The sequence below is a fragment of the Pteropus medius genome, unplaced genomic scaffold, assembly GCF_902729225.1.
Source record: "Pteropus medius unplaced genomic scaffold, Ma_sr-lr_union100, whole genome shotgun sequence".
Taxonomy (NCBI): domain Eukaryota; kingdom Metazoa; phylum Chordata; class Mammalia; order Chiroptera; family Pteropodidae; genus Pteropus; species Pteropus medius.
The window spans coordinates 16,911,047-16,936,533 of record NW_024342471.1 but is presented as its reverse complement, the minus strand read 5'-3'; the positions used below and the strand labels follow the sequence as shown (position 1 = coordinate 16,936,533).

The following is a 25,487-nucleotide window of genomic DNA, read 5'->3' as shown; positions in this document are numbered from 1 at the left end:
AAGAAATAAAGATGTTTGAAAGCAAGTCCTTCATTATAAAGATGAAAAGTCTGAGACCCAGGAGGGGAAGGGGACTTGCCCAAGGTCATGCAATGTTGGGCACCAGGAGAAATTCAGAGTCTTTTCTCTTATACTGCAGGGTATCAGGAGGTAGGAGACCCTGGGAGGCTGGGACAGACACCTGCTTTTGGGGCCAGTGGGATTAGAGAGCTGGGATTGGTTAATGGTCAACCCCGAGCCCTAAAATTCCAGTGCAAGTCTAATTCCAGTGCAGAGTGATGTTCCCGTTCACCCAGTTTCTGTGCTCTGTCCTGGTGGCAGGAGTTGAGGATGGGTTGCAGGTGTGGAGTCCCCGTGAGTGGACCAGGACTGGGGCGAGGAGGCTCCTGGGAGCTTTAAGACTGTAAGGGACAGCATAGCAACGACAGCAACAATAATGAGCACGTTCATTTTCCGAAGACCCACCATATGCCAAACTCTATGCTAAATTTTTCATACTTACTAGCTTGTTCAATCTTCCCAGTAGTGCTATGAGGTAGATGATCCACATTTTCCAGAGGAAGGGACTGAAGCTCAGAGGCAAAATGATTTGACCAAAGTAACATGATGAGTTAGTTGCTGAGTTCTGCCCGAATCCAGACCCTGTACTTAAGAGCACCATACCAGAGAGAGACAGAGTCTGGGGCAGGGCGGGGCACACTGGACAAGACCCTGGGGGTCCTCAGCCTTGGAGGTCAGCCTGTTGCTTCTGTTCAGTTCCTTTACCCAGTTCTGCTTCCTTGAACTGCCTGGGGGACCGAGAGGCCATATGGGTGGTGGCTTCTCCAGTGTCCTTCTACATGCACGTTCTCATTAGTTCCTCTGCTGCAGTCCTGCAGGGGTGGCCTGTCTTGTAGAGGAGGAAACTGACGCTCAGTGTAGTGAAGTATTTCTCCAATGTCCCTCAGCCAGTAAGGGGCCCACCTGGCTTTTGAATCTAAATGCTGCCATTGTTTTCCCTCCTTTTCTCTGCTCAAAAGAGGCTAGATTGCCACCCATGTCTTTCCTTGAGGAATGCCCAAGAGGCCATCATTCAGAACGTGGTCTTTTAGACTGGGTTAAGCAGCGCTTCCTCCTATACTCCTTATTCATAAGGCCAGGAGCAGGGCCTCCTTTCAAGGCTCTTTTCTCATCTATAAAATATTGTCACAAAGCTTACATGAGAAATGAGAGCTAGGCACATAGGAAGGGGTTACTGTGTGGCAGTTTAAAAACTATAAGATTTCCAGGAACTGGGAGGAGCCGGTAACGAGACCTACATTGTGATGCCTGTTGATGTTTCCTCTGCCCCCTGTTTGAGAGGGGTTTATTAGTCCATTATCTGGCTCCCTATGGGCTCCAAGCTGCAAGAGGGGTCATGTCACTCTCTCTCATCGCTGTGGACGGCCTGGACTGGCGGAGTCTTGTTCCTCTAGAACACTGTTTGGCACATAGTCGGTGTTCAATAAATGTGTGGAATTAATGAATAAATCAACGACTAGACCAGTTACTTAATCTGAGCCTCGGTTTCCTCATATGTAAAATGGGGATATTAATATTGACCGCCTACGTTGTTGGGAGTGCTAAATGAATGAATGGTTGTAAACCTGCCTAACTCGGGGCCTTTGGCTTTCCCTGGAGGGCTCTTTACCTAATTAGATGCAAGAATTCTTTCCTGAGGGCCTTCCGTGTGCCCACTGTCAAGTTTAGATTGGATTTAGCAGTTCCAGGTCAGACCTACCAAGGGCCAGGTGAGCGCCTTTGGAGAAGGAGGGAGATTCAAGGAGAGCAGAACCAATGGTCCTGGCACAAGCCCGGCTCTGCCACTAATCCTTTGAGTCACAGGTGTGAAGAAGAAGGTAGTAACCCCTCCCTAGCTCTTCCAGGTTGTTCCAAAGATTCTGTAAGATTACAAGTGGGAAAGTTCTCATTCCCTGACCTGATACAAACTCAGGGATTGGTATTATTTGAATAAGACCTTACATAAGCCCCAAGCTTCTAACCAGCCTTGTGTACAGCACATACAGTCTTATGTTGAGGCTCCCCAGCTCAGATGCTGACAGCAACCAGGATTCATGGATGAGTAACAGGGGCCAGTCAGGTGGGGACAGAGGCCAACTGGTGAGCACATGCCCCTGTGAGGGTGTGGGCAGTCACTGGAAACTTCAGTTTACCCCCTGTAACTTCAGGCGAGTTGTTCTCTACCCTGGCTGCCCGAAAGAGTCACCCCGCAGAGCTTTTCAAAAATACTGAGGCCCCAGCCTCACTCCAGATCCACGAAACCAGAACCTCTAGGGTGGGGCCTGGGCACTTCCAGAAAATTCTACCGTTTACCCAGGGCTGCCGAGGAAGAGTACAGAGTGAGCTACAGATGGGTGGGGATTGGGGTGAGGGTCACTGGGTCAGAGTTCTTTCTGTCTGGCCGTGCCCTGGGGAGCAATTTTGCCCCCTGGCATCAGTGTTTTATTAACAGACTTTCGCTTCCTGCTTCAGTGCCTTGGCCTCTGGCTGCGTGCATTGCTTGTAGACCTGTATTCGCATCACAGGAGCCCCGAGGCCCTTGTCCTCATGGCGCAGGGTGAACGATCTGCATTTAGCCTTCAGACCTTGGCTGGTGGTCAGCAGGGCCAGCCTCAGGCACAGGAAAAATGACACAGTCAGCCACCAAGGAATCCTCCTCCCTCATGGAACCAACAGGAAAGGCATAGCCAGCCCAGAGCAGAGAGGGGAAGGGACTTCCCCAAACCCCTGGGTGAGACAGGGAAAGAACAGAAACTGGAGTCTAGACCCTTCCTCCCAGCCCACGTGGTTGAAGATCCCAGAACACATTGAGGATTGAGTTTACTTCTGTTGCCGCAGTGAGAGAGAGCACATGCTGGAGGGCGAGCTCAATCGTGTCAGCAAGAGGGCTTCAGAAAGGACCTCTCATGGGACTTCGGCTTTGGTTGGGTCACATGGAGGGGGCTGTCTGAGGAAACAGGGATTTCTCTGGATTGACTGCTGTCAGAAATCGGGGACAATTCAGTGATTGGGTGACGAAGCAGCAACCATTCACTTAGCAAGAGCTGGGGATGCTTGTCACTCTTACTTGCTGGTGGCAAGTGGCTTTGAAGAGTAACCCACATTAAACTGAGAGCATTTGAGATCTTGCACCCCAGCTTATGTCGTCAGTTTGCCTCAAATAAACTCTTATAAAAATTAAAAAAAAAAAAAAAAGAGTAGCCCATAAAATAAATCACTGCTAGCACTCAGATTCCTGTGAAATTCTTTAAATCATGGGCTAGCAGAGCTTCAATACAAATCTAACCTACCTCCTGGTGTTTTTTTTTTTTTTTTTTTTGTGCAGCTTGTGAGTTGAAAATAGCTTATACATCTTTTTTAAAGGTTGAAATAAACCAAAAGAAGACAAATGTTTTGTGACTTGTGAAAATTATATGAAATTCAAATTTCAGTGTTTAAAAATAAAGGTTTAGCCACACTAATTCATTTATGCATTGTCTATGGCTGCTTTCAAGGTATCGTGGCAGAGTCCAGCAGTTAATGGCCGAGACCATATGGCCTCTAAAACCTAAAATATTTACTATCCGGCCTTTTACAGAAGAAATTTGCCAGTCCCTGCCTTAAATGGTGTTTCAGTGTACTCAGTTCACTGGAACAAAAATACCATAGACTAGGTATTCATTTCACACAGTTCTGGAGGCAGGGAAGTCCGAGATCAAGGTGCCAGCAGAACTGGTGTCTGGTGAGAGCCCACTTCCTGGGTCATAGATGGCCGTCTTCTCACAGTGTCCTCACACGGTGGGAAGGGCAAGAGGGCTGGGTGTGCTCTCTTTTATAAGGGCACTGATCCCATTTATGAGGGTTCCACCCTCGTGACCTCATCACCTCCAAAGGCCCCACCTCCTAACACCATCACAATGGGGATTAGGTTTCGACATATGAATTTTGGAGAAATGCAAAACAAGTCTATAGCAAATGAGTCAACTCTTTAATCCTCTTGACAACCTTAAGAGAATTATTACTTCCATTTTATGAATTAAAGAACTGAGGTATGCAGAGATTAAGAGATTTATCCAAACCAGGGTTTCTCAACTTCAGCACCATGGACATTTGGGTTGGGATACTTCTCTGTTGTGGGGGCTGTTCTGTGCACTGTAAGATGTTTGGCAGCATCCCTGGCCTCTGCCCATTGGATGCCAGTATTATACCCCCACACCCCCACACCAGTTGTGACAACTGAAAATGTCTCCACACATTGCTCAATGTTCCTTGGAGGTAGAACTGGCCTTGGTTTGAAACCACTGATCGAAGGTCGCATAGTACGTGATGGAGCTATGATCTGAACCCAGAACCCATGTGTTCAGTTACCAGTCAAATGCCCAATGCCCAGGAATGGATTCTTTTGCCCTTGGTGATGATTTCAGCTGCAGGAATTTATAATCTCTTCAATTTTTCTTATCTCCAAACCACTATCAAAGGCTCCTAGGGAGACTGACCTATCAAGTCCAAAAACAAAGTCAGGTCCTGTCCTCACTCCTCTGCTCAAACACGGCCCTGGCTCTGCTCCCATCTGACTCAGAAGCCAAAGTTTTTGCTGTGAGCCCCCAAACCCCCATCTGATCCGGTGCACTTTCTGCCACCCCCACCCCTTGCCACTTCTCTCACCTCGCCTCCTGCTCCTCTCCCACTCCCTCAGGCCCCTCCAGACCCACTGGTCTCCCTTCTGCTTCTGGACACACCAGACACACTCTCACCTCAGGGCCTTTGCACCTGCTCTTTATTGCCCCTTCACCTTCTTCAGATTTCTGTTCAGTGTTACTTTCTCAGTCAGACTTTTCCTGACCATCCTTTAAAAAAAGGTATCCCATCCCAGAATATCTGTCCCCTTCCCTGCTTTATTTTTCTCCATGACACTCATGGATATAGAGACTTATTTGTTTATGGCCTGTCCTCCTACCAGAAGGTAAGCTCCACAAGGACATGGGTTTTCGTGTCTTGTCCCTCGGTGACCTTACTGAGGGATCGATTGGCTAGGGTTCACATGACTGAGTTCTGGCTCTGGGCTCCAAGTTGCAACAAGCTCTCATCTAAGAACTGAAACACAGAACTGGAACTTATTCACTCTCAGCATCTCTAACACCACTAGCCTAGAGCAGTCATCATCATCTTACCTGGAAAATGCAATAGATTCTGAACTTGTCTCCCAGCTTCCATTTTTGGCACCCCCTGTAGTCCATTCTCCCCTACCAGGCTCAAGGATGTTTGCAAAATGTCAATCACATGCCATCCATCTTAGGCGCTAAATCCTGCAGAGTTTGCCATCCTTGATTTGACTTCTGATTTCTGTTGGCCTTGATCTACCCAACTCCCACTTCCTATCTCCTCTAGGCCTTCCCTACTCACTACGTTCCCAGCACACTGGCCTTCTCGTTGTTCCTCAACTCTGCCAAGCTTCTTACCCCAGGGCCTTTGCACTTGCTGTTCCTGTTGCCCGCATAGTTCTCATCATGTCTCTTCATGTGACTGGCTCCTTTTTATCCATGAAATCTCAGATCAAATGCCATCAGCTTATGGTGTCCCTCTGTTGACCTGATCACAGTAGGCCACCTGCTCCGCATCCCCACGCTGCAATTGTTTTCCATCACATGGCCCAGTTTTATTCCCTCCATCACTTTCTTCACTACCTGAAATTTTCTTTCTGTGTTTATTGTCTGTCTCCTCTTCTGGAATATAAACTTCATGGGAACAGGGACCTTGTTTTATACTGTTCACTGTGTACCCCAAGCTCTTAATCAATAGCACATCGTAGGTGCTCAATAAACCCTTTTTGAATGAATGAATGAATAAATGAATGAATGGAAGATTGGGGTCACCCATCCCCTTGCTGGTCTGTTACCATTTATAGCTAGCCTTTCCCAAACATCCTTTTAGCAATGGCTGTTCAGGTAAACCTAGGCTTGAGTTATGGGTTGTCGGACAGTCTTGCAGCTAACTCTCTGCTTACAGGTGTGGGTGTCATCTCCAAACAGGGGTGAGTGGGACCAGAAAATGTAATGTCAAATGCCTCATTCATTCATTCATTCATTCATTCATTTGACTCAGTGATTAGTATGGAATCCTTGGCAAAGAGTGCAGCCTGAGGAAGCACTCTTGACTGACTACAAAAGAATGGGCATGCTCCTGTTTTGTTCACATGACACTAAAGACATTATGCTCTTTTCTCCTAGCTGCTGTGCCGACAAAAAGCCTGCACACTGTGCCCATGGAGATACAATTTCTTGCCAGCACAGGAGAGTGAGTTCCTGGTGAAAATCATAGAGGAGCCATAGCTCGATCCAAGGAAATGATGAACAAGAATTCAGTGCTGCAAGCAACCCCCTCCCATTTCTGAATTTTTCTCCAAATGACCTAATTGCCCAGGTTTTCACCACTCATCTCTTGGGCTTAGGCATGGACCTCCACAGACCCCTTAAAAATACAAATGTGGCCAGGGCAGGGGAGGACTTTGTAACTCTAGAGTTCTGGTGAGGGGCCAGAAGAGCGAGTAAGCACAAGCTGCATGACAGTCAAGGAGTACGAGGGGGTGCAGACCAGGTCAAGGGGCTCTTAGACAAAAATCTCCTATGAGACAATAACAGTCCTTCACACTGAGTCAGGAGCACTTCATATCGATGGCGTGTTCAGTCTTTGGTGTCCTTTGTATATGACGGCGTGGTTAAGATCTTGGAGTTTGGAGCCATGCAGACCTGACTTTGGACCCTGGCTCTGCTGCTTACCCGCTGTGTCATTTAGACAAGTCACTTAACCTTTCTAAGCCTCAGGTAGTTTCACCTACCAACTGGACAAGATATTGGAACCCACCTTATAGGATTGTTTGAGATTAAATGAGGTAATGTCGACACAATAGGCTGCTAGGCTCTACCCTCACTGATGGTAACACTTGTTGTTAATGGCGTCATGATCTCTATTTAACGGTGACGAAATAGCAGGAAGTAAAGCGACTGACTTGCTCAAGGCATTGCCGGGCATCGATCAGGTCTGTTTCATTCATTCAACAAATATTTATGAGAACTTAGGATGAGCCTGGCACTGTCAGGGATACAGCAATGAAGAGACAAAAAAAAAAATCCCAGCCCTGTGGCGCTTACATCCCGGTGACAAGGAACCACTACACGAGTAAAATTCATAATATGTCAGATGGTTGGTGAGTGCTATGCAGGAGAACAAAGCAGGAAAGAATGCTGGAGTCCTGGGCGTGGGAAAGGGCAGGTTTAAAACAAGTGGTCAGGGAAGGCCTCGCTAAAAGGTCATGCCTGAGCAGATACCTGGAGAAGGTCAGGCGTCATGGACGATCTGTGGAGTGTTCTCGGCAGGGGGACCAGCAGGTGCAGAGTTCCTGAGAGTCCAGAGCAGACAGGAAGCCAGTGTGGCTGGAGCGGATGGTAGGAAGTGGTGTCAGAGAGACAGTCAGTGTGGCCAGAGAGCAGTGGTGGAGGGATAGAGCAGGTGGGACCTCACAGGTCGTTGATGAAGCCTTGACTTTGAGTGAAATGGGAGCTGACGGAGGGATAGCAGAGAAGAAACGTGATCTTACATCTAATTGTTTTATCTTGTAGCCTGCGTTCCTTCCTGGCACCATGTGGGAACTTTGAGGCCAGCACCGAGCTATGGACTCTGTGACTGGCCCAGCCACTCACTACCATGAGGCCTGGGAATCAGTTTTAACGGTCTGTCTATATGGAGCTCGTGCTGAATTTATTGGAAAAGACCTGATCCCCACTCTCTGGAGCTCCATGTCCATCGAATGCAAACCCCGTCCCCTCCCTGGGCCTCATTTCCCCCATCTGAACAAAGAAGGGATGGCACTAGATGAGCCCTAGGGCCACTGCGGCTTTCTCATTCTCGCTGTGAGGCTCGGTCCAGTTGGGTTCCCAGATCTGAGGCGGGCCACAGTTCCTAATCAGGCCGCTCACTCCGACAAGTCGGATTATGACCTTGGTCTCCAGCTGCTTATAGTCCTTGTTTTCTTTTCAGATTGAAGATCGAGTCCCCATTACCCAGTGGAGAAGGGGCCCCTCATGTAGCAATTAAGTCCAGAAGGAATTTGAGGTGTCTTTTATTCTTTAAAAAAATTGATTTGTTACGCAGGAGCAATTCTGATTCCGTTCACTTAGGAACATTCTATACTCTTAAACGAAAAGAAAAATGTGCTCCCAGGGACAGATTAAAACGGTGACATGGATACTGTTCTAGATTATTTCTTGATATCTCCCTATATACATAAATGCATTTTTAAATAAAACTTTGATAATACTATATATGCTATTTTGTAACCTGCTATTTCACTTAAAGAAGTGTAGTTAACATCTTTTCACTTCAATAAATTCGTGTCAACATCATCTTTTAATTATAAAATTAATAATTCTTAATTTAATTCTTTCCCAAAGTCTTTAACTGTATAAGAAAAACAACCCAGAAAATACAAGTAAACAATAAAAGAGAAAAAAAAATCCATAATTCCACCCTCAAGAAAGGCACCGAATGACTTTGCTTATGCCATTCTAGATTTTCTTAATACTCATATATTCAGGAAATATGTGAATATTTTTTTAAAAAGCTAGTGCTGTTACCCACCTTTTCACTTTATATAATGAACATTTTTCAACTTAATACATACTCACCTAAATCATCATTTTTAATAGCTCCAGAAAGAGAATCATCTTTGTTTAGCCAATTCCATTTTGATGGAGATTTAGGTCGTTTTCAATTTATATTTAGTACCACGGTGAACTGTCTTGTACCCACACCCAAGGCACCTGACCAATTATTTCTTTAGGATAAATTCTGAGAGTAGAACACCTGAGCTGAAGGGGTGCACGTTTTAGAGGTTCTTGATGCCTGTGCCAAATTATCTTCTAGAAAGACCACTTAGTTCCCCCAACTCAAGCAATGTATGAGCTATTTCCTGTGAGGTCAGCAGTTCTGAGTGTGTTCTGAATGGCTTCTCTCCGGGTTTGTTTAAAGCAAAGACTGCCCTGAGGAGGCGGAGGCTTCGTGCTCCAAGAAGGAGGAGGAATATCGCAGAAACATCTGGAAGGGTTTCCTCATCTCCATCCCCTACTCAGCCAGCATCGGAGGCACTGCTACCCTCACGGGCACTGCCCCCAACCTCATCCTGCTTGGCCAGCTCAAAAGGTAAACGCAAGGATCCCCGACCTGGCACTGGAGTTTCTGCCCCTTCTGCCCCTCACCCTCCTTCATTCAATACCCAGGGGGTGTGTATTGAGTGCCTTCTATTGGTCAGGCTCTGGGGACCCAGGAAAGCACAAAACCCAGCAAAGTCTATACCCTGGGGGACTTCCATTCTGGTGGGGAGATAAGCAGTAAAGGAAAGAGCAAAGGAACATGTGATATGTCAGTGTGATGAGCTATGAAATAAAAATAAAGCAAGATAAAGGGGTAGAAGTGACAGGAGTGGGTGCTATTTTATATAGATCGGCCAGGGATGTCTGACCTCTCTAATAAGGTGACATTTGAGCAGAGACCTAGAAGTGAGAGAGCGATCTCTGTGGACGCAGGAGGGAAGAGCATTCCAGGGAGAGGGAACAGCCTGTACAAAGGTGAACAGTGCAAAGACCAGCAAGTGAGGAAGGTGAAGGGGATTGTGGGAGGAGACAAGAGAAGAAAGAGGCCAGACTCAGGCAACCATTAAAAGGACTCCAGCTTTTCCTTCAAGTGAGATCGGGAGCCAGTGGAAAGCTAAGAGCAGAGGACTAACATGATGTAGCATCTACTTTAATAACTAACCCCAACTGGAGGCGTTGGTCTGCGGCTGTCATGTCCAATGAGAAGCTTTGCAGCGAGGCACATGGGCCGGCAGTGGAGTGGGCTGTGCCAGGATGTAAAGTGTCCCCATCACTAAAACTGTCTAAACAGAGGCTAGGGGCCATCTGTCAGGGCTTGAGAATAAGAAGGATTCTCAGACGGCACGATTGTTGATTCCATCATTCCAAACCTCTTAGTTTGAAGATTTGAAAAATTCCTGTATTTCAAGAGTCTAAGATTTTCCGATTCCAGGGTCCTGAGAGGTGGGGTTTCTAAGATGCCTAGGCAGTGGAGATGCATCATATATTCGTTTAATCTACATGAATGCAAATATAAGCACTTGGCAAGCAAATAACAGCAAAAAGTCTTTGATATTCACCATGACTCCAAACGCTGGCCAGCTTCTTTACCTGGTACTCAAGCCAGGAATAGAAGAGCTATGAGAATGATGGAGGGAAAGGGGGTGTTGGTTTTCCTGAGAGCAGATTTGGTACAAAATTCAGTACTATACTTGCGGATAATTAAAGTTATTTTCACGAGAAATTTTAAGTACACCCTGTTCTGCTGCATGAGCTGTTTGAAAACATTAACCCTCCACTATATTCTCAGGTTCTTAAATTCTTTGATTTTTTTCTATTTGATGATAGAAGTGGGTGATTCTCAGCCATGGATGCATTTTAGGTCACTGAGGGGAGGCGAGAAAATGTGCCTGAGTCTCAGTTTGCAGAGATTCTAGATCAGGAGGTGTGAGATGGAGCCAGGCATCAGTATTTTCCCAGTTGATCTGAGTTCACTGCAAACCTTTGGTGTCTTTCCATCTCCATTCTTTGAGCAAGGCCTGGCTGTGCCTCGTATTTTTTTGGTTAGTGGCTCAAACACCAGAAGCCAAGAGGGTCCTGCTTCAGCTGTGGGGACAATCTAGGCTTGGCCTTTTAGTCTCCTTGATTAGAAGGATGTTCAAGCCAAGGGGCAGTTTTCTGGGAGGACAAAGCAGGGTGTTGGGTATTAGGACTTGCTGGAGGACATCCCCAGGGCTGGACAGGAAAGATGTGGGCTCTGGGGTCCTTAGAGGCAGGTCCTGAGCTGGGGGACAGAATGGGTAGGATGGCAGTTGCTGTCAGAGTTTTCACCCTGACGTGAGCAGAACTTTGTTCCAGTTTGAAAAGAAATTAGGGAAAAAGTGCTGGAGCTGTAAGTAAAAATATAAAACATGAAGGATTTCTGAGTAAATTTCATGCAAATCACATGCAAATATGCAACACTTAATTGCACAGGTTTGTACCTTCTGGTCTGGGAGCAGGGGATTTAGAAGGAATGTCAAGTAATATGGGGTTCTGATTCTCCAGCTGGAAGCCTGGGGAGATAGGGAAATGGGTGCCCTGAGTATTCTTGGGGTGTGCTCCCCAAATACATTTTATTAGTTTATTCTGATTATACATGTTATAGAATACTCAGAAGATATAGAAAAAATTAAAACTTTGAAATACTTTTCATCTCACTGTTATATTTAACATACTACTAGTTTTTCTACGTACACACACACACACACGTGCGTGCACACGCACACACGCACGCACGCACGCACACGTGCACACATTGGCACGGCTGACCTTGGCGGGCTCTCACCTCCCTCTTTTCTCCAGTTTCTTCCCGCAGTGCGACGTGGTGAATTTTGGCTCCTGGTTCATTTTCGCCTTCCCTCTCATGCTGCTGTTCCTGTTGGTGGGATGGCTCTGGATCTCCTTCCTGTATGGGGGAATGACCCTGAGGTACCCCACACGTTTGACCTGAGCTTTGAGCCAGACTAAACTGTGTTGGACCCAGCTTCCTTGTCACTAGGGAGTGGCCTTCCTAAGTCTCAGGCTCCTCCTCTATAAACTGAGGCTTGTCCTTATAATTTCATGTTCTCTTCTCACGTGGTGACTGTGTCGACTTTGCTTCCCAGGGGATGTGAAGGTTATGGGTGGTGTGTGAGCCTCCCGTTATGCCCAGAACCTCAGCTAATTCACCCAACATCAATATTAATACACTACTACAAACACATTTTTATTTTAATAGATAACGTACAGTCATTCTCCATAAGAATTATACTAATTTGTTCTCCAATTCACCACACATGAGAATATCTGTTTCCATGAAGCAAAGTGGATTTTTGCCAATCGAAGAGAAAAATAAATTGCATTTATTTTATTGAGAGTAATTTCGAGCTACTTCATATTGAGAGGCAATAGGAAAAGTTTTTATATATTCATGGGGACCACTGGTATTTCCTTTCCTGCGAATTGTTAAACTGCATGTTTATATCCTTTGTACATTTTTTAAATGGATTGTTGGTCTTGGTCTTCTTGATTTTCAGTTCGTTTTACATATTGAAAGATCTGAGATTATTCTGCAATATGAGTTGTAAATATTTTTCCTGATTTGTTTTATACTTTGCTTATAGTGCTTTCTTATACATAGGATTTTTTAGAAATTTTTTATGTAGATGAATTTATCAATCTCTCATATGGCTTTTGAATTTTCAATTATAGTTAAAAAGACCTTTTCATTAAAGGAGCTATAAAAAAGTTATCACATATTTTCTTCTAGTATTTTTATATTTTTTACATTTAAATTTTTGAAAAATCTATTTGGAATTTATTCTTAGGATGCAGTGTGAGGTTTGGATCCAACTTAATTTTTTGGTTCCAAACGACCATTCAGTTGTCCCAACACCATTTATCGACATGCGCAAGTTCTTAATTTTGATAAAGTCCAATTTACCTATCTTTGGTTATAGGAGCTTTTGGTGTTACATCTAAGAAATAGTTCACTAACCCAAGGCCATGAAAATTTACCCCTATGTTTTCTTCTAAGAATCGTATAGGTTTAGCTCTTACATTTAGGTCTTTGATCCACTTTGTTAAAAATTGGGTTAAATTTTGTATGTGGGATCAGGTAGCGCTCCATATTCGTTCTTTTGTATCTGGCTATCCGGTTGCCCCAGCACTGTTTGTTGAAAGACTGTTCTTTCCCCACTGGAAGGTCTTGGTACCCTTGTCAAAAACCAGTAGACCACAGATGTGCGAGTTTATTTCTGGGCTCCTGGTTCTATTCTGTTGATCTATATGTCCAACACCATCAACAATGGCCCGTCTTTTTCCACGCCAGTCTGTGATACCAAGTTTACCACAGACTAAATTCCCATTTCTGTTTGGTTCTATTTCTGGACCACCAATTGATTTGTCTCTTAATTCATATATCTGTTTGAGTAAAGGATTTTAAGTCTGGGAGCCATATAATCAGATTCACATTTTTAAAAGGCCATCTAAGCTATAGCTGGGGGAACGAATTTTAGAAAGAGACAGTTATTCAGCAGGCCATTGCAGTCTCCAGCATAGAGCTAATGAGGCCTGGCCAGGTGGTGGTGGCGTAGGGGAGAAGTCAGTCACACCTGCCATGGCCACTCCTAACCTCCCCATTTCCTGTTTCAGGGGCTGGAGGAAGAAGAGATCTGAGATCAGAGTGGATGCAGAAAATCGGGCTCGAGCTGTGATTCGGGAGGAATTCCAGAACCTGGGGCCCATCAAGTGCGTGGCGTGGGTTTCCTTGGGGTGGGGAGAGAGCTGGGTGTCAGACGCAGGAGAGTTACCTTCTGGTCTGACCCCTGCATCCCCAGGGGCTGAGTCCCAGGGGAATTTCAAGACTCGAAATGAGATCCTGGAGATGGAGGGTAGGGAGGTGGTTTACACAGATACCCTGAAGACCAGAAAGCCCCTTGGGATGGGGACCTGCCACCTTCCCGTCTAATGCACCTGTCCCTCCTGCTGCACGGGATGTCCGACACTGCCTGGTGTGGCTTCCAGGATCTTGTTTAATGCATGTTTCTCATGTGATGAAAATAACTAGGAGTCAGCAGGCCTGCACACAGGGCTGACTCTGTCATTAACTTCCTGTGTGGCCTTGGGCAAGGCACTAACCCTCTCCGGGCCCTGCTCCCCAATCTGTGAAATGGACACATTGAGTAGATATTTCTCTTTCTCCCTCTGTGTACCCCTCTCTCTGTGTCTGTCCCCCTCTGCGTGTATGCTTATCGGTCCACCTCTGTATGTATGACTGTTCCTTCCTCTCTCTTTGCCGACCTCTCTGTTCTTGTCTGTCTGTCTGTTTCTCTGCTTTTCTGAGTCTGTCTGTTTCGCTCGCTCCCTCGCTCGCGCGCGCGCTCTCTCTCTCTCTCTCTCTCTCTCTCTTGATTCTTCTTAGGACTCTGGGAAAATCATGGTGGGACTGACATAAATAGTTGCGGGGAGGGGCGCTCGATGCTCAGGAAGGATCCCGGGCGAGGGCGGAAGCCGGAGGACAGAAACCACTTACACGGTGAGACGCCCCTCTCCTCACTCCGGGGGTTCCCTGGGGAGTGAATTACTCCCTCCAGTTTCTCAGAAGCAGGGCCTGGGCCCAGTCACACCTGCCTGAGGCCTTTCCAAGCCGCAGTCCCCCCGAGCCCACGTCATCCTGTGCCCGCATATCTATCTGTGCCATAGGTTTGCCGAACAGGCCGTTTTCATCCTTTTCTGCATGTTCGCCATTCTCCTCTTCTCCCGGGACCCGAAGTTCATCCCTGGTTGGACCAACTACTTCCACCCTGGGTGAGCTTCTGGGGACCCACGGGATAGAGTCCAGCAGGGCAGATCTTGGGGTGGGCCACCAGGAGCTAGGGAGGCGGTGCGGCAGGGGGACACCAGGGCTGGGTTTACACCTCTTGTCCCAGGTAATTATTTACGGCTGCTTCTTTTACTCTCAGAAGAGTTTAGGTTTGGCTGGTAAGACAGTTGGGTTCTCCTATGTTAAGAGCTTTGGCTTTGGAATCAAATAAAATTGGGTTCAAATGCCAGCTCTGCCATTTACGTGCTAAGCGTTATGCTTGATGTGGGCGACACAAATAAAAACAAGTAGTTAGACAACAAAATAACTGCATATTGTAATGAAAGAAAGAGTGAGAAGGTTATATTATGAAAAAATGGGATGGGAGCATTGACTTTGGATAGTTCTGGATAGTTAAGAAGAGTACAGGTAAAAACTAGAGACACACTGGGCGTGTTTGCTGAGAGCCCGAAGTAGGAACCAGCTTGGCACATTTGAAGAACTGAAAGAAGCCTGTTGCGACTGAGCCTCAGTGGGAAGGGAGGAAGGTGAGCAAGACGTGGCTGGAAGGGCAGGCAAGGGCCAAATCATGGAGGGTCTTGTTGGACATGTTAAGCATTTTGGTCCTTTTTTTGTTTTTTAACTGAGAGCAATGGGAAGCTTTCGGAGAGTTTTAAGTTATTTCACCTCTCTGCACCTCAGTTTCCTCATCTGTAAAATGGTATCATAATAGTACACTTCTCACTGGATTGTTCTAAGGATAAATGAGTTAACACATGTCATGTGATTAGAATTGTGTATAGGAAGAACTCAGGAAAATGTTAATTATATTTGTTGGGGAGTGGATGGTGGAGGCAAAAATACAGGGAGAACAGTTAGGAATGATAACACTATCTAGGTGACCCGTCGCTTAGGACGGGAGTCTGCAAACCAAGGCTCATGGGCCAAATCTGGCCCACTCTTTGTTTTCAAATGTTTTTTACATTTCTAAATGGTTAGGGAAAATCAAAAGACAATATTTTGTAGCACATCAAAATTATATGAAATTCCAATGTCACTAACTACAAATAAAGTTTTATTGCAACACGGTGACACCTATTCATTTATGTATTGTCGTGCCTGCCTTCACGCTACAGTGTCAGAGTTGAGCCATGACAGAGACCGCATGCAAGGCCAAAAATGTTTACCGTGTGTCCTTTTACAGTAAAGGAGACATTTGCTGGCCCTGGTCTAGGCCTTCACGGCTTGAGTGAAAGTTATAGCAGTGGAGATGGATCAGTCAAGATATATTTCAAAGTGAGAAATAATAGGACTTACTTACAGTTGGATTTGGATGCATGAGGAAAAGAAGTACCTGCAGAGGTGGTGGTTAGTTGGAGAAGAACACTCTTTAAGGAGATTGGGGATGCCTTGTCAACAATTCTATTTTGAACTTAGTTTAGATTTATCAAGTCTAACATGTCTTTTAAATACTGTATTGGGCAGTTGGATGTGCAATCCTAGAACTCAAAGGAAGTCAGACCATCAGACCATCCAATAGAGATCTAATGAGAGCCACATGTGTAATTTAAAAAATTTTAGTAACTGCATTAAAAAAGTCAGAAAAAAACCCCAGATGAATTAATGTGAGTGATTCATTTAACCCACTCTATTATTTCAACATGTAATCCCTATAAAAATTATTTTTGAGAGATTTTACTTCTTTTTCACACTAAATCTTCAAACTCCGGTGTGAATTTTACCCTGCGGCACATCTCACTCTGGTCTTGCCACATTTCAAGTATCCACTAGCTACACGTGGCTGCCGGCCACCCTATCAGATAGAGCAGCTCTATGCACTTCACCTCCGAGCCTCAGTTTCTCCTCTGTGAAATGGACAATGTAAGTTCTGATCTCACGAGGGTTGTTATGAAGAGGAAACAATATGATTTCATGGAGCCAAGAGAAGTGGCTTTTATTACCATTCTTTTATTTTTTTCCAAAATGTAGGTACTTTGTTATTTTTTTCAGATTAAAAAAGAAAATGGGTGTTACAAACATTCCAACAATACAAAGAAAGTGAAGATCACCTAGAATCTCCGTCTCCAGATCTGACGTATATCTTTTCTGACTTAAAAAATGCCTGTCTGGGAACTTGCACATCTTGATTGCATTGGCATTTACAAATAGGACTGTGTACATTAGTCAAAACCCATTTAACTATATCCTTTAAATTGGTGCATTTTATTGCATGTTAATTTATACTTCAATGAAACTTATTTTAAAAATACATGCAGATTAGGTAAAAAGAAACCTATCTAAACACAAGATTTTTCTTAAACAGAAATGTGATTACAATGAACATATTGTGTTCTGCTTGTTTCTTTTTTGTCTAATTATAAGATGAAAATTCATTATAAAAAATTCTAACAATGCTGAATTGAAAAGTAAAAGTTAGTTGCCTTTTATCTACTCTCTGTCCCTCTCCCCAACAATTATTACAATGAACAGTTTGGTGTGTAAGATTGCAGATATACACACATGCAGATGTATTAATACATACACACAGACATATACGTGGACATATAATAAGATATTGGAAAATACAATAATATGATCATGGACAACTTGCTGTTTTATTCTTTATAAACACTGCATAATATTCTGTAGAATGGGAGCATCTTTACTTTATCAACTCATTTTGGTTGTATTTCTATATCAATACATAAAGACTGATATTATATCTTTTTTAAAAAGATGCAGGATATTTCATTACATACGTTATTACATGTGCATTATTAAATGCAATTTATTTAAACTTGTCTCTACTAAAAATCTTATTTTTTTTACTCTTATCGATAATGAACATCCCTGTATATAATCTGTGTACTAGTCCAGTTATGTCCTGAGGATAAAAGTACAATAACTGGATCAAGGGGCATTCACATGTGAAGTATTGAAACATGCTGCCACCTGCCTTCCAAAACATTAATTGTCCTGTTTATTGTCCTGCCACCCCTGTGTGTTTCTCAACATCCTCATCTGGTATGATCACCCTTTTTAAGTTTGCCTGTCTATTCACAGAAGAATGGTACTCCATTAGTGTTTTGATGTGTATTCCTCTAATATAGCGATATGGACCGTCTTTTCCAGTTTCTTGGCCGTTTGAGCACCTTTCTTCCCAAACGTGTGAGCTGAAAAAGCTTTTCTTAGCGGTTGGCTCTGTACTTCATTGAACTTGGAGCCAGAAAATGTGGGTTCAATGCCCATCACCTCTATGGAACATGGTCTGGCCTTGAGCGAGTTATTTCTGCTCTTTGAGTCTTGGATTCCTCATCTGACATGGAAGATGCCTGCCCCCGAGGGCTGTTTCTGAGAGCTTAATGTCTCCACAAGACACATGGTAGATCCTTGAAAAACAGTAGTTAGATTTTGAGGAGCTATGAGTCTGGCTTGAACTGGGCTCTGCTGGTGCGAATGGGCTGCATCTCTATGTAGTAAGCTGCCCATCCCAGGAGGAATGCAGGCGGAGGCTGAACAAATACAGGGCTGTTGCCGGAGTCCTTGCGGATTCCACAGACCCCAGTGTTCTGTGGCTCTCAGATTCTTGCCTCTTCGGACCCTGTTCCTAGGGTCCTTGAATTGGGAGGATAAGCAATTATTTGGCTCAAGCAGTGTCCACACGCCCCAGGGCACTGTAGATAAAGGGCTTTCGCATCCATAGGTGGTTGCACCCATACTGAGTTCAGTGCAGGACAGAATCCAGAGGGCTCCAACAAGGCCCCTTCACAAAGGCTCTAATTCCTTCCCACCCCCCACAAATCCTCAGTTGTAAATCTGCCAGACCTTGGCCTGCTGAGATGCCTGGGATCACATGCTTTGGGGCCTTGTCATTGTAGGTTTCTTTCTGATGCTGTCACCGGTGTGGCCATTGTCACCATCTTGTTCTTCTTCCCATCCCAAAAGCCCTCTCTCAAGTGGTGGTTTGACTTTAAAGGTAAGGTGGTCAAGGTTGGGATCTCCATGGGCTCAGTGAGGACTGTGGCCTTGGAGGTGGGGCCCATTCCTGGGACCTGACAGCCCCATTGTACGGGCGAGCCATGTGTTTTGCTTCTTTCTGGCCCCTGTCTGAGCAGTTACCTTGTCTGGGCACTGAGGCTGCCAGAAGTCCAAGTGCCGATTCCAGCCGGCTGTGTGCTTTTAAACAGCCCATGAGCTAAGAATGGCTTTCATATTTTTAAATGGTTGAAAAGAATCAAGAGGAAAATATTTCATGACACATAAACATTACATGAAATTCAAATTTCAGTGTCCATAAATAAAGTTTTTAATTTCTTCAATAAGAAATTCGTGGACTTTTATTTTCTTTAGTAAGTACCTATGCAATAGCCTCAATTTTACCTCTTGGCCCACAAAGCCCAAAATATTTATTTTCTTGTCCTTAACAAAAAACTTTGTGTCTACGGCCATGCCACCCTAAACGTGCCTGATCCCGTCTGATCTCGGAAGCTAAGCAGGGTCGGGCCTGGTTAGTACTTGGATGGGAGACCACCTAGGAAGACCAGGTGCTGTAGGCGTAAAAAATTAAAAAAATAAGGGGTTGCAAAAACTGACAAAGTCCTTGCAATCTGTGAGGTCAACCAAGGGTTGCCTCGCCTAAAAAACAAACAAACAAACAAAAAACAACTTTGTGCCCCTGGGCCCAAGGCAGGAGTTGCATCTCAGTTGCCTAAGGGGCCAGACAAATGTCTAGCTGGGTTTAAATAGAAAGCAGTGGAGACTGAGGCAAAAACAACTAAAGGCGTTCAAATTCAGCTTAAAAGAATCATTGAGCTCTCCCAACCAAAGAATCTCTAGTCTGGCCTTGGCCTTCGGAAGGCCAGTTATGACTCTGTGATGTTTCCAGCAGGTGTCGGCCAGGAGAAGGTGCCGACACCTTAGGATGTGCTCTGGACCAGGAGTCAGGAAATAAGGGTTGTAATCTAGTTCCTATTGTTGAAAAAAATAGAGTATTACGTGGGATAGCTCCCGAGTCGGAGGAGTGGGGGTTTGAGTATGGGGAGTACAGCGGAAGGATCAGTAGGGGTCAGTCGGGAGAACTGGACCTCCAGGAGGCTAGTGCTGGGTTGAGGAGGCTTGGCTGTGGGCTTTGGGACTCTGAGACTGAACAGGATCCATTCGTTTCCCCCATTTATTCTTCTCTGTCTTGCTTCCAAATGACTCTTCCCACCTTCCACTCTGTGCATCATTTCTTGGTCTTTTCAGAGTTTTTCTACTGCTTCTTAGCTTTTGCATCTTTATAGCTTCTTCATTACAGATTCTGCTTTTTATAACTTCTGTTCCCTTATAGCATCTTCCCCCCCACACCCCCGTAATGCCCACTCCCTCATTGCATTTGTTCCCACAGCTTCTGCTACTTCTCGCCACCTCAGCGTCTGTCCCTCGCAGCTCCTAGTCCCACACCCTTTCTCCTTCCTCGGCGTCTACTCTGCTTCCTCAGTTGCCCCTTCCTCCTGTCTACTTCCTCACAATTTCCGCTTCTTCCCAGAACTTCAGCCCCCTCATGCCCCTCCTGTGTCACGTGGCCTCTCTGTTCTTCCACCTTTAGTGATCACTTCCCTTTGCCTGTTGTCTCTCTGCTTCCCAGTGATGCTTCTCAAAGTAAGGATCTGTTTGGTCTGACTTATTCTCATTTGGGCAGATCTTCCCCCGCCCAAGGCTACCTCATAGCCTCACAGATTCCTGGTCAGCCTGTGGATTGGCTGCTCTTGATTAGGTCCCATCCATGGTTCTGTCATCTGTGGGTGGGCTCATAAGACCCAGAGCTGCTTCTTGTCTGGGGCTGTGGGGAGGACACCATGACATAGATGTCTGGTTTCCAAGCTCTGTCACTATATCCTCTGGGCTTTGCTTTTCCACTTAAAAATGAGCAGGTCCCTTAGACACTTTTCGCCTCTGGCTTTAGGAGTTCTACAGAAGGCGGAGTTGCAAACTCAAATGCCTACAGGAAGATAACATTCATGTAGGCAGCAGATTGGGTGCAGGAAAGCATTCCATGAAACGCGGCCCTCCCTGTCCATCTTTCCTTTCACATTTTTAAAACAGAGAACAGTTTCCGTATTACAGGAAAAAAAATGGCAACAGAGGATGACAGTAAGTGGCAAGACCCTGTGGAAAGCAGGGTTTCATGGGAAAACTGTCACACGTTCATGTATGTTTTGTACATGGCTGCTTCATGTACAGTGGCAGCCTAGTAGCCACAGAGGCTGTGAAGCTTAAATTATCCACTCTCTAACTCTTTACAGAAAAAATTTGCTGACGCCCCTGTTCTAACCACTGCACATACTGCCGCTTTTGAAAACTTAAAATTCCTCCCATAATTCTATGCGCTAAAGAATCTCTCGGTTTCTATTCTCCCGAATTTCCTTCCTCTTTGTTTCCTCTCTGTACAGATCCAATTACAAAGAGAGCCTTTTGTCTTGTGTGAGGATAAAAGTAACACCCTGAAGGGCTGCTGAGAGATTTAAAGGATGCCCTGCACAGGGAGTGCCTGGTTCCAGGAGATTCTCAAGCTGGGGGAGCCATGCAAACGGTTTTCATTCTGAATAGAGCAGACACCCCATGATTCTTGTGAGTTTTTTCCTTAAAGGGCCAAAATCAGTTGCCAAAATCACGGCTTCCTGGAGAACTCTGAGTGTTCCCACAAAGATAGGCTGCAGAGACTGGTGTCCCCTCCTGTGACTGAGTGTCCTGAGTGTGTGGGGGTCTCCCTCTCTGCCCAACGGACCCGTGTCCCCTCCTCAGGCTGCGTGTCTTCCTTCTTTCTGCCCAGCTCCCAACACAGAGACAGAGCCCCTGCTGACTTGGAAGAAGGCCCAGGACTCGGTGCCCTGGAACATCATGCTTCTCCTGGGCGGGGGCTTCGCCATGGCCAAAGGCTGCGAGGTAAGAGCGGCAGGCGGGCTGCAGACCCCGGGCAGGGTGGGCAGGTCCCAGTCCCGGCTTCAGGCTCAGCATCAGAGCGAGCGCGTGCGCGGGCCCCGCAGACGCCACTGCGTTCTCCGGTTGGCGTTATCAGAGCTCCCATCTCAGTGCCTGGTGCTGCGGAGAAAGAGAGGACTAGGTGTGGCCTGGACCCTCAAGGAGTTCAAGGTCAACATAACGCTAATGCCGCTACTACTAGCGCCGTGGCTGGAGGACTCAGTGACCGCCGAGGAGCATCATCACGCTGTGCTCCTCCTGTGTCGGGCACAGTCGGACGGGCTTTACACGTATTAACTGATTTAAACTTCCCAACAAGCCTAGGAGGGAGAGCTGTCATTATCCCCATTCTATAGATTACGAAGCTGAGGCACAGAGACGTGAAGTAACTCCCCAAAAGTCATACAGCTGTGTACCAGGATTTGAACCTAGGTAGTTTGGCTCTAGAGTCTATGCCCTTAGCCACTGTGATATAAACGTCAGATGTCATTAATTAATTATTGTTAATGTTATTCTAGAGGGCTCTGTGAGCTCAGAGGCAGGGCTGGGACTAGAGTGAGGTGAGTATGGCACTTGGGGTACAGAATTTTAGGAGGTGCTGTCTCTCAGGGTTGTGGGCCCTGCTCAGAGGAAGTGCAGCTTCAGTATCCAATATGTATTATAAAGTATTATCTCATTAAACCCTTACACAGACATATAAGGCCTAGATAATATTTTATACTCCCTCCCCGCCCCCTCCCCCACCGCCATTTGACAGGTAGGAAAACTGAGGCATGGAAAAATCACGCAACTGTCTTAAGGTCAAACGATTGCACTCTGCTTAGGAGCTGGGGTTCGAACTCCCGCTGATCCACTTTCAGGGTCTAGGCTCCTAATGGGTCATTCTTGAGAACTTCCCAAGTGCCAGGCACCGCTTGAAGCACTTTACAAATCCTGACTCCATTACTCTTCATAAACACCGTTGATGTAAATGCTATTACTGTCTCATTCCAAAGGGGAGGGAACAGGTAACTCGAAGCTGAATAGCTTTGCCTGTATTGTGCAGTCGGGATTTGAACCCACAGCTGATGGTGCTGGGCCCTGCTGGCCCCTAAATCGCTCCTTGTAAATTGACACATTCAAAACCAATTAAGGTCAATCTGAAATTAAGGTAAAGGAAACCTGAAATTACTTCTCAGATTACTTTCTTTTTAAATTCAATTAAAAATTCCAGGTTCAAATAGTGTTACAGTATAAGACACTGATTAAGGTGTGTGCTGGTCAGCAGCCCAGGATTCAAATCCAAGCCCTACCACTCCTCGCTGGGCACCTCGGGCAAGTTCCTTAACCTCTCTGGGCACCAGTTTTCTTGTCTGTCAGTTGGCTCAAAGTTCTTACTCTGCAGAGTTGTTGGAAGTCATTAAAGGAGATAATGCTGATGTACTCCGTAGCAAACAGGAAGTGCTTAGAAATCCTCGTGCATCCTTATACCATGGTTAGTGCAGGTTCTGCTTCCGGGAAGAAGACTCTGAGATGAAGACAAGAGCAGAGGGTTTATTAGGTTATTAGGTGACCTTGAGGTCGCCTCCTGTGGAAGGAGCAGGAAGGAAGCAGGAGAGGGCAGGGGGGGAAGCACAGCTGTGAGGCCGACCTGCGAAGCCTCCACGAACCCCATAGGGAGCTCCAATCTGAGGCGGCCCTTCAGAGACATGCAGTCGATCTGAGGCGGCCGGGCCTTTGTGTCCGGGCATCCGTCCACCCGTCTGCGGACGTGAGCCGCCCTGGGAGTGGGTATGACCCCGGGCAAGGTCAGGGGCTGACAGTGAAGGCTGCCTGCTGCCCACACTGTCCTCATGGAAGGGGGTTCTGGGTGGCTGACATATTCGAGTTCTCTATACAGCTACTCTTTTTTTGTAAAATACATTTTTATTTTATTTATTAATTTTTCAATAAATAACACACGGACAATGGTACAGACTTCAAAAGAAGCCAAAGGATAGATTAGCAAAAGTACTGTTGTCTCCATTTTAGGGATCCCAAAGATCAGAGAGGTTAAGTGACTGATTCTAGGTAACACAGCTCATAAGCAGCAGAGCTGGGATTTGAGCTGTCTGTCTGCTTCTCTCACTACTGCCTCTACTGGAGATATTAAGGAAGGCAGCTCGGAGGAAGCAGCGTGTTATGTAGGCCTTAAGGACACCACCAATGCAATGGTGGAAAGCATAGGCTAGGAACCAGACCATGTGGGTTGGAGTCACAGATCTTTCAGCTCTTAGCCATGTGCCTCAGTTTCCTCTTCTGTGTAATGAGAATAATAATGGTTGCCATCACGTAGAGTTGTAACAATTATGAAATGAGTCGATACACGTGGAGAACTTAGAATGCAGCCTGGCATAGTTAGTTATTATAATTGGATGTTGGGGAAAGGGGCAAATCGGAATCAAGGATGACACAGAGGCTCTTGTCCTGAGCAACTCTGTGGAAATGGTGCCATTTACTGAGATGCACCCGGCCTGGCCCTGAGACAGCGGCAGGGGGCAGAGGGATGACCTGTACCCTAGAGGCTACTCCGAGTTCAGGGTGCAGTGTGCAAAGCCTGTCCCTCAGTGAGGGCTGGGCTGCAGAACTGCCGAGCACGCCGGGAGGCCAGTCTGGATCCTGGCCCGGCCCTGGGCAGCCAGCCGGGGTTTCTGTTCAACGAAGGCTTTGTGTGGCAGCTGTCCCCTTCCCCCAGTTCCTACTGGTACCGTCCCCTCCCCGGGCAGTGCAGCCTGCCCCAGAGGGACCAGAATGCACATGGCACACCCTGCTTCCTAGCCCCTGCCCAGTCCTCTTGCCAGGCCGCAGTGGCTTTCTGCAGCTTAGAGGTCCTTGGATGAGGCCCACGATGAGCCTGGATGTGTGGATTCCCGCGTGCTGGTTCTGAGTGGCTGGAAGCAGATCCCAGGGCTTACTCTGAGCTTGGGCAACTTGCTTACACCTGCTAGTGTTCTCACCAGTTTTCTCCTGCAAAGCTGCTTGTGGCTCCCCATACACTCAGGCTCTAGCCTGAAGGCTTCCACTGGCCTACACGCAAGGACCAGCACGGCCCGGCCACGCCCACCTCCCTGACATCAGCTCTTATCTCTCTCCTCTAGTCGACCCCGCTTGTCCCACACTAGATTCATTTGCACCCCAGGACCTTTGCCTTGCTTTCTCTCCACTGAATGCTCTCTCTTGAAATCTGAGTCCTCGCCCTTCAGGTCCCAACTCCAAGGTCACCAACACAGAAAAGACCTCCTGGCCAACATATCTAAAATAGCCTCTCCACATACATATTCTCCCTCCCATCATTCTGCTTATACCAGATCAACTCCCCAAATGATCCTGCTCATTTGTTTGTTTACTGGTGTCTCTCTTACTGGAATGTCATTTCCATGAGGGAAAGGATCATATCCTCCTTATCCACCACTGTTCCAGGCACCTAGAAGGGTCCTGGTATATAACATGCTCGCTCAATAAATATTTGCTGCACATGACCTATAAGAAGGGATGTTTTGAGGATTGCTGATGCGATAAATGTACAAAAAGTGCCCGGCGGAGGGCTGACACGTTCCAGGTGCTAAAGCTGGGCGCCACTATCGACCTCACTACTTGTATTGTTATAATTTTATTATCTCATGGATAAAAAGCTTCATGTATATCTCATTTAATCTCCACCCCAACAAACTCGTCTGCAAATATACTGAGGTGATTGAAAGTTGTTATAAATCAGAGTAGAGTAAGCCCTGCAGGCAAGCAGAAACGTGTGTCTTCTCTCTCTTCCCTCATTTTCTGAAATTTTTTACTATTATTATTATTATTAATTATTATTATTATTATTATTTTAATTGGAGAAGCAGCCTAATGAAATGATTAAGAGCCAGATTCTGACCTCAGAATTCCAGTCCTAGGGCAAGTCATCTCACTTAACTGGACAAATCACAGCCTCTTTGTGCCTCAGATTCTTCAATCTTAACATGGATGGAATTATACTACTTACCTTTTGGGGTCGACATGAAGATTGAATAAGTTAATGTTAGCAAAGTACGTAGAAGAGTGAC

At 45.9% G+C, this 25,487-nt stretch overlaps 1 protein-coding gene and 1 non-coding gene across 3 annotated transcripts in view; both read left to right on the top strand.

The window, feature by feature from the left end:
• The window catches only part of SLC13A3 (solute carrier family 13 member 3), a 63,884-nt gene that overhangs the window by 29,343 nt on the left and 9,054 nt on the right, over positions 1 to 25,487 (top strand). The window contains exons 4-11 of one of the 2 annotated variants that reach the window (XM_039864490.1): positions 6,246 to 6,312; positions 8,053 to 8,127; positions 9,043 to 9,213; positions 11,487 to 11,612; positions 13,317 to 13,412; positions 14,367 to 14,471; positions 18,345 to 18,442; positions 21,278 to 21,393. In XM_039864490.1, coding sequence (XP_039720424.1) covers positions 6,246 to 6,312; positions 8,053 to 8,127; positions 9,043 to 9,213; positions 11,487 to 11,612; positions 13,317 to 13,412; positions 14,367 to 14,471; positions 18,345 to 18,442; positions 21,278 to 21,393 — 854 coding nt within the window. The remainder of the gene's footprint in view (positions 1 to 6,245; positions 6,313 to 8,052; positions 8,128 to 9,042; positions 9,214 to 11,486; positions 11,613 to 13,316; positions 13,413 to 14,366; positions 14,472 to 18,344; positions 18,443 to 21,277; positions 21,394 to 25,487) is intronic. The other variant, XM_039864491.1, reaches the window with a different exon arrangement.
• On the top strand, positions 18,904 to 19,022 carry LOC120604112 (5S ribosomal RNA). The gene has a single exon (XR_005653258.1). It is a non-coding gene; the product is annotated as a 5S ribosomal RNA (ribosomal RNA).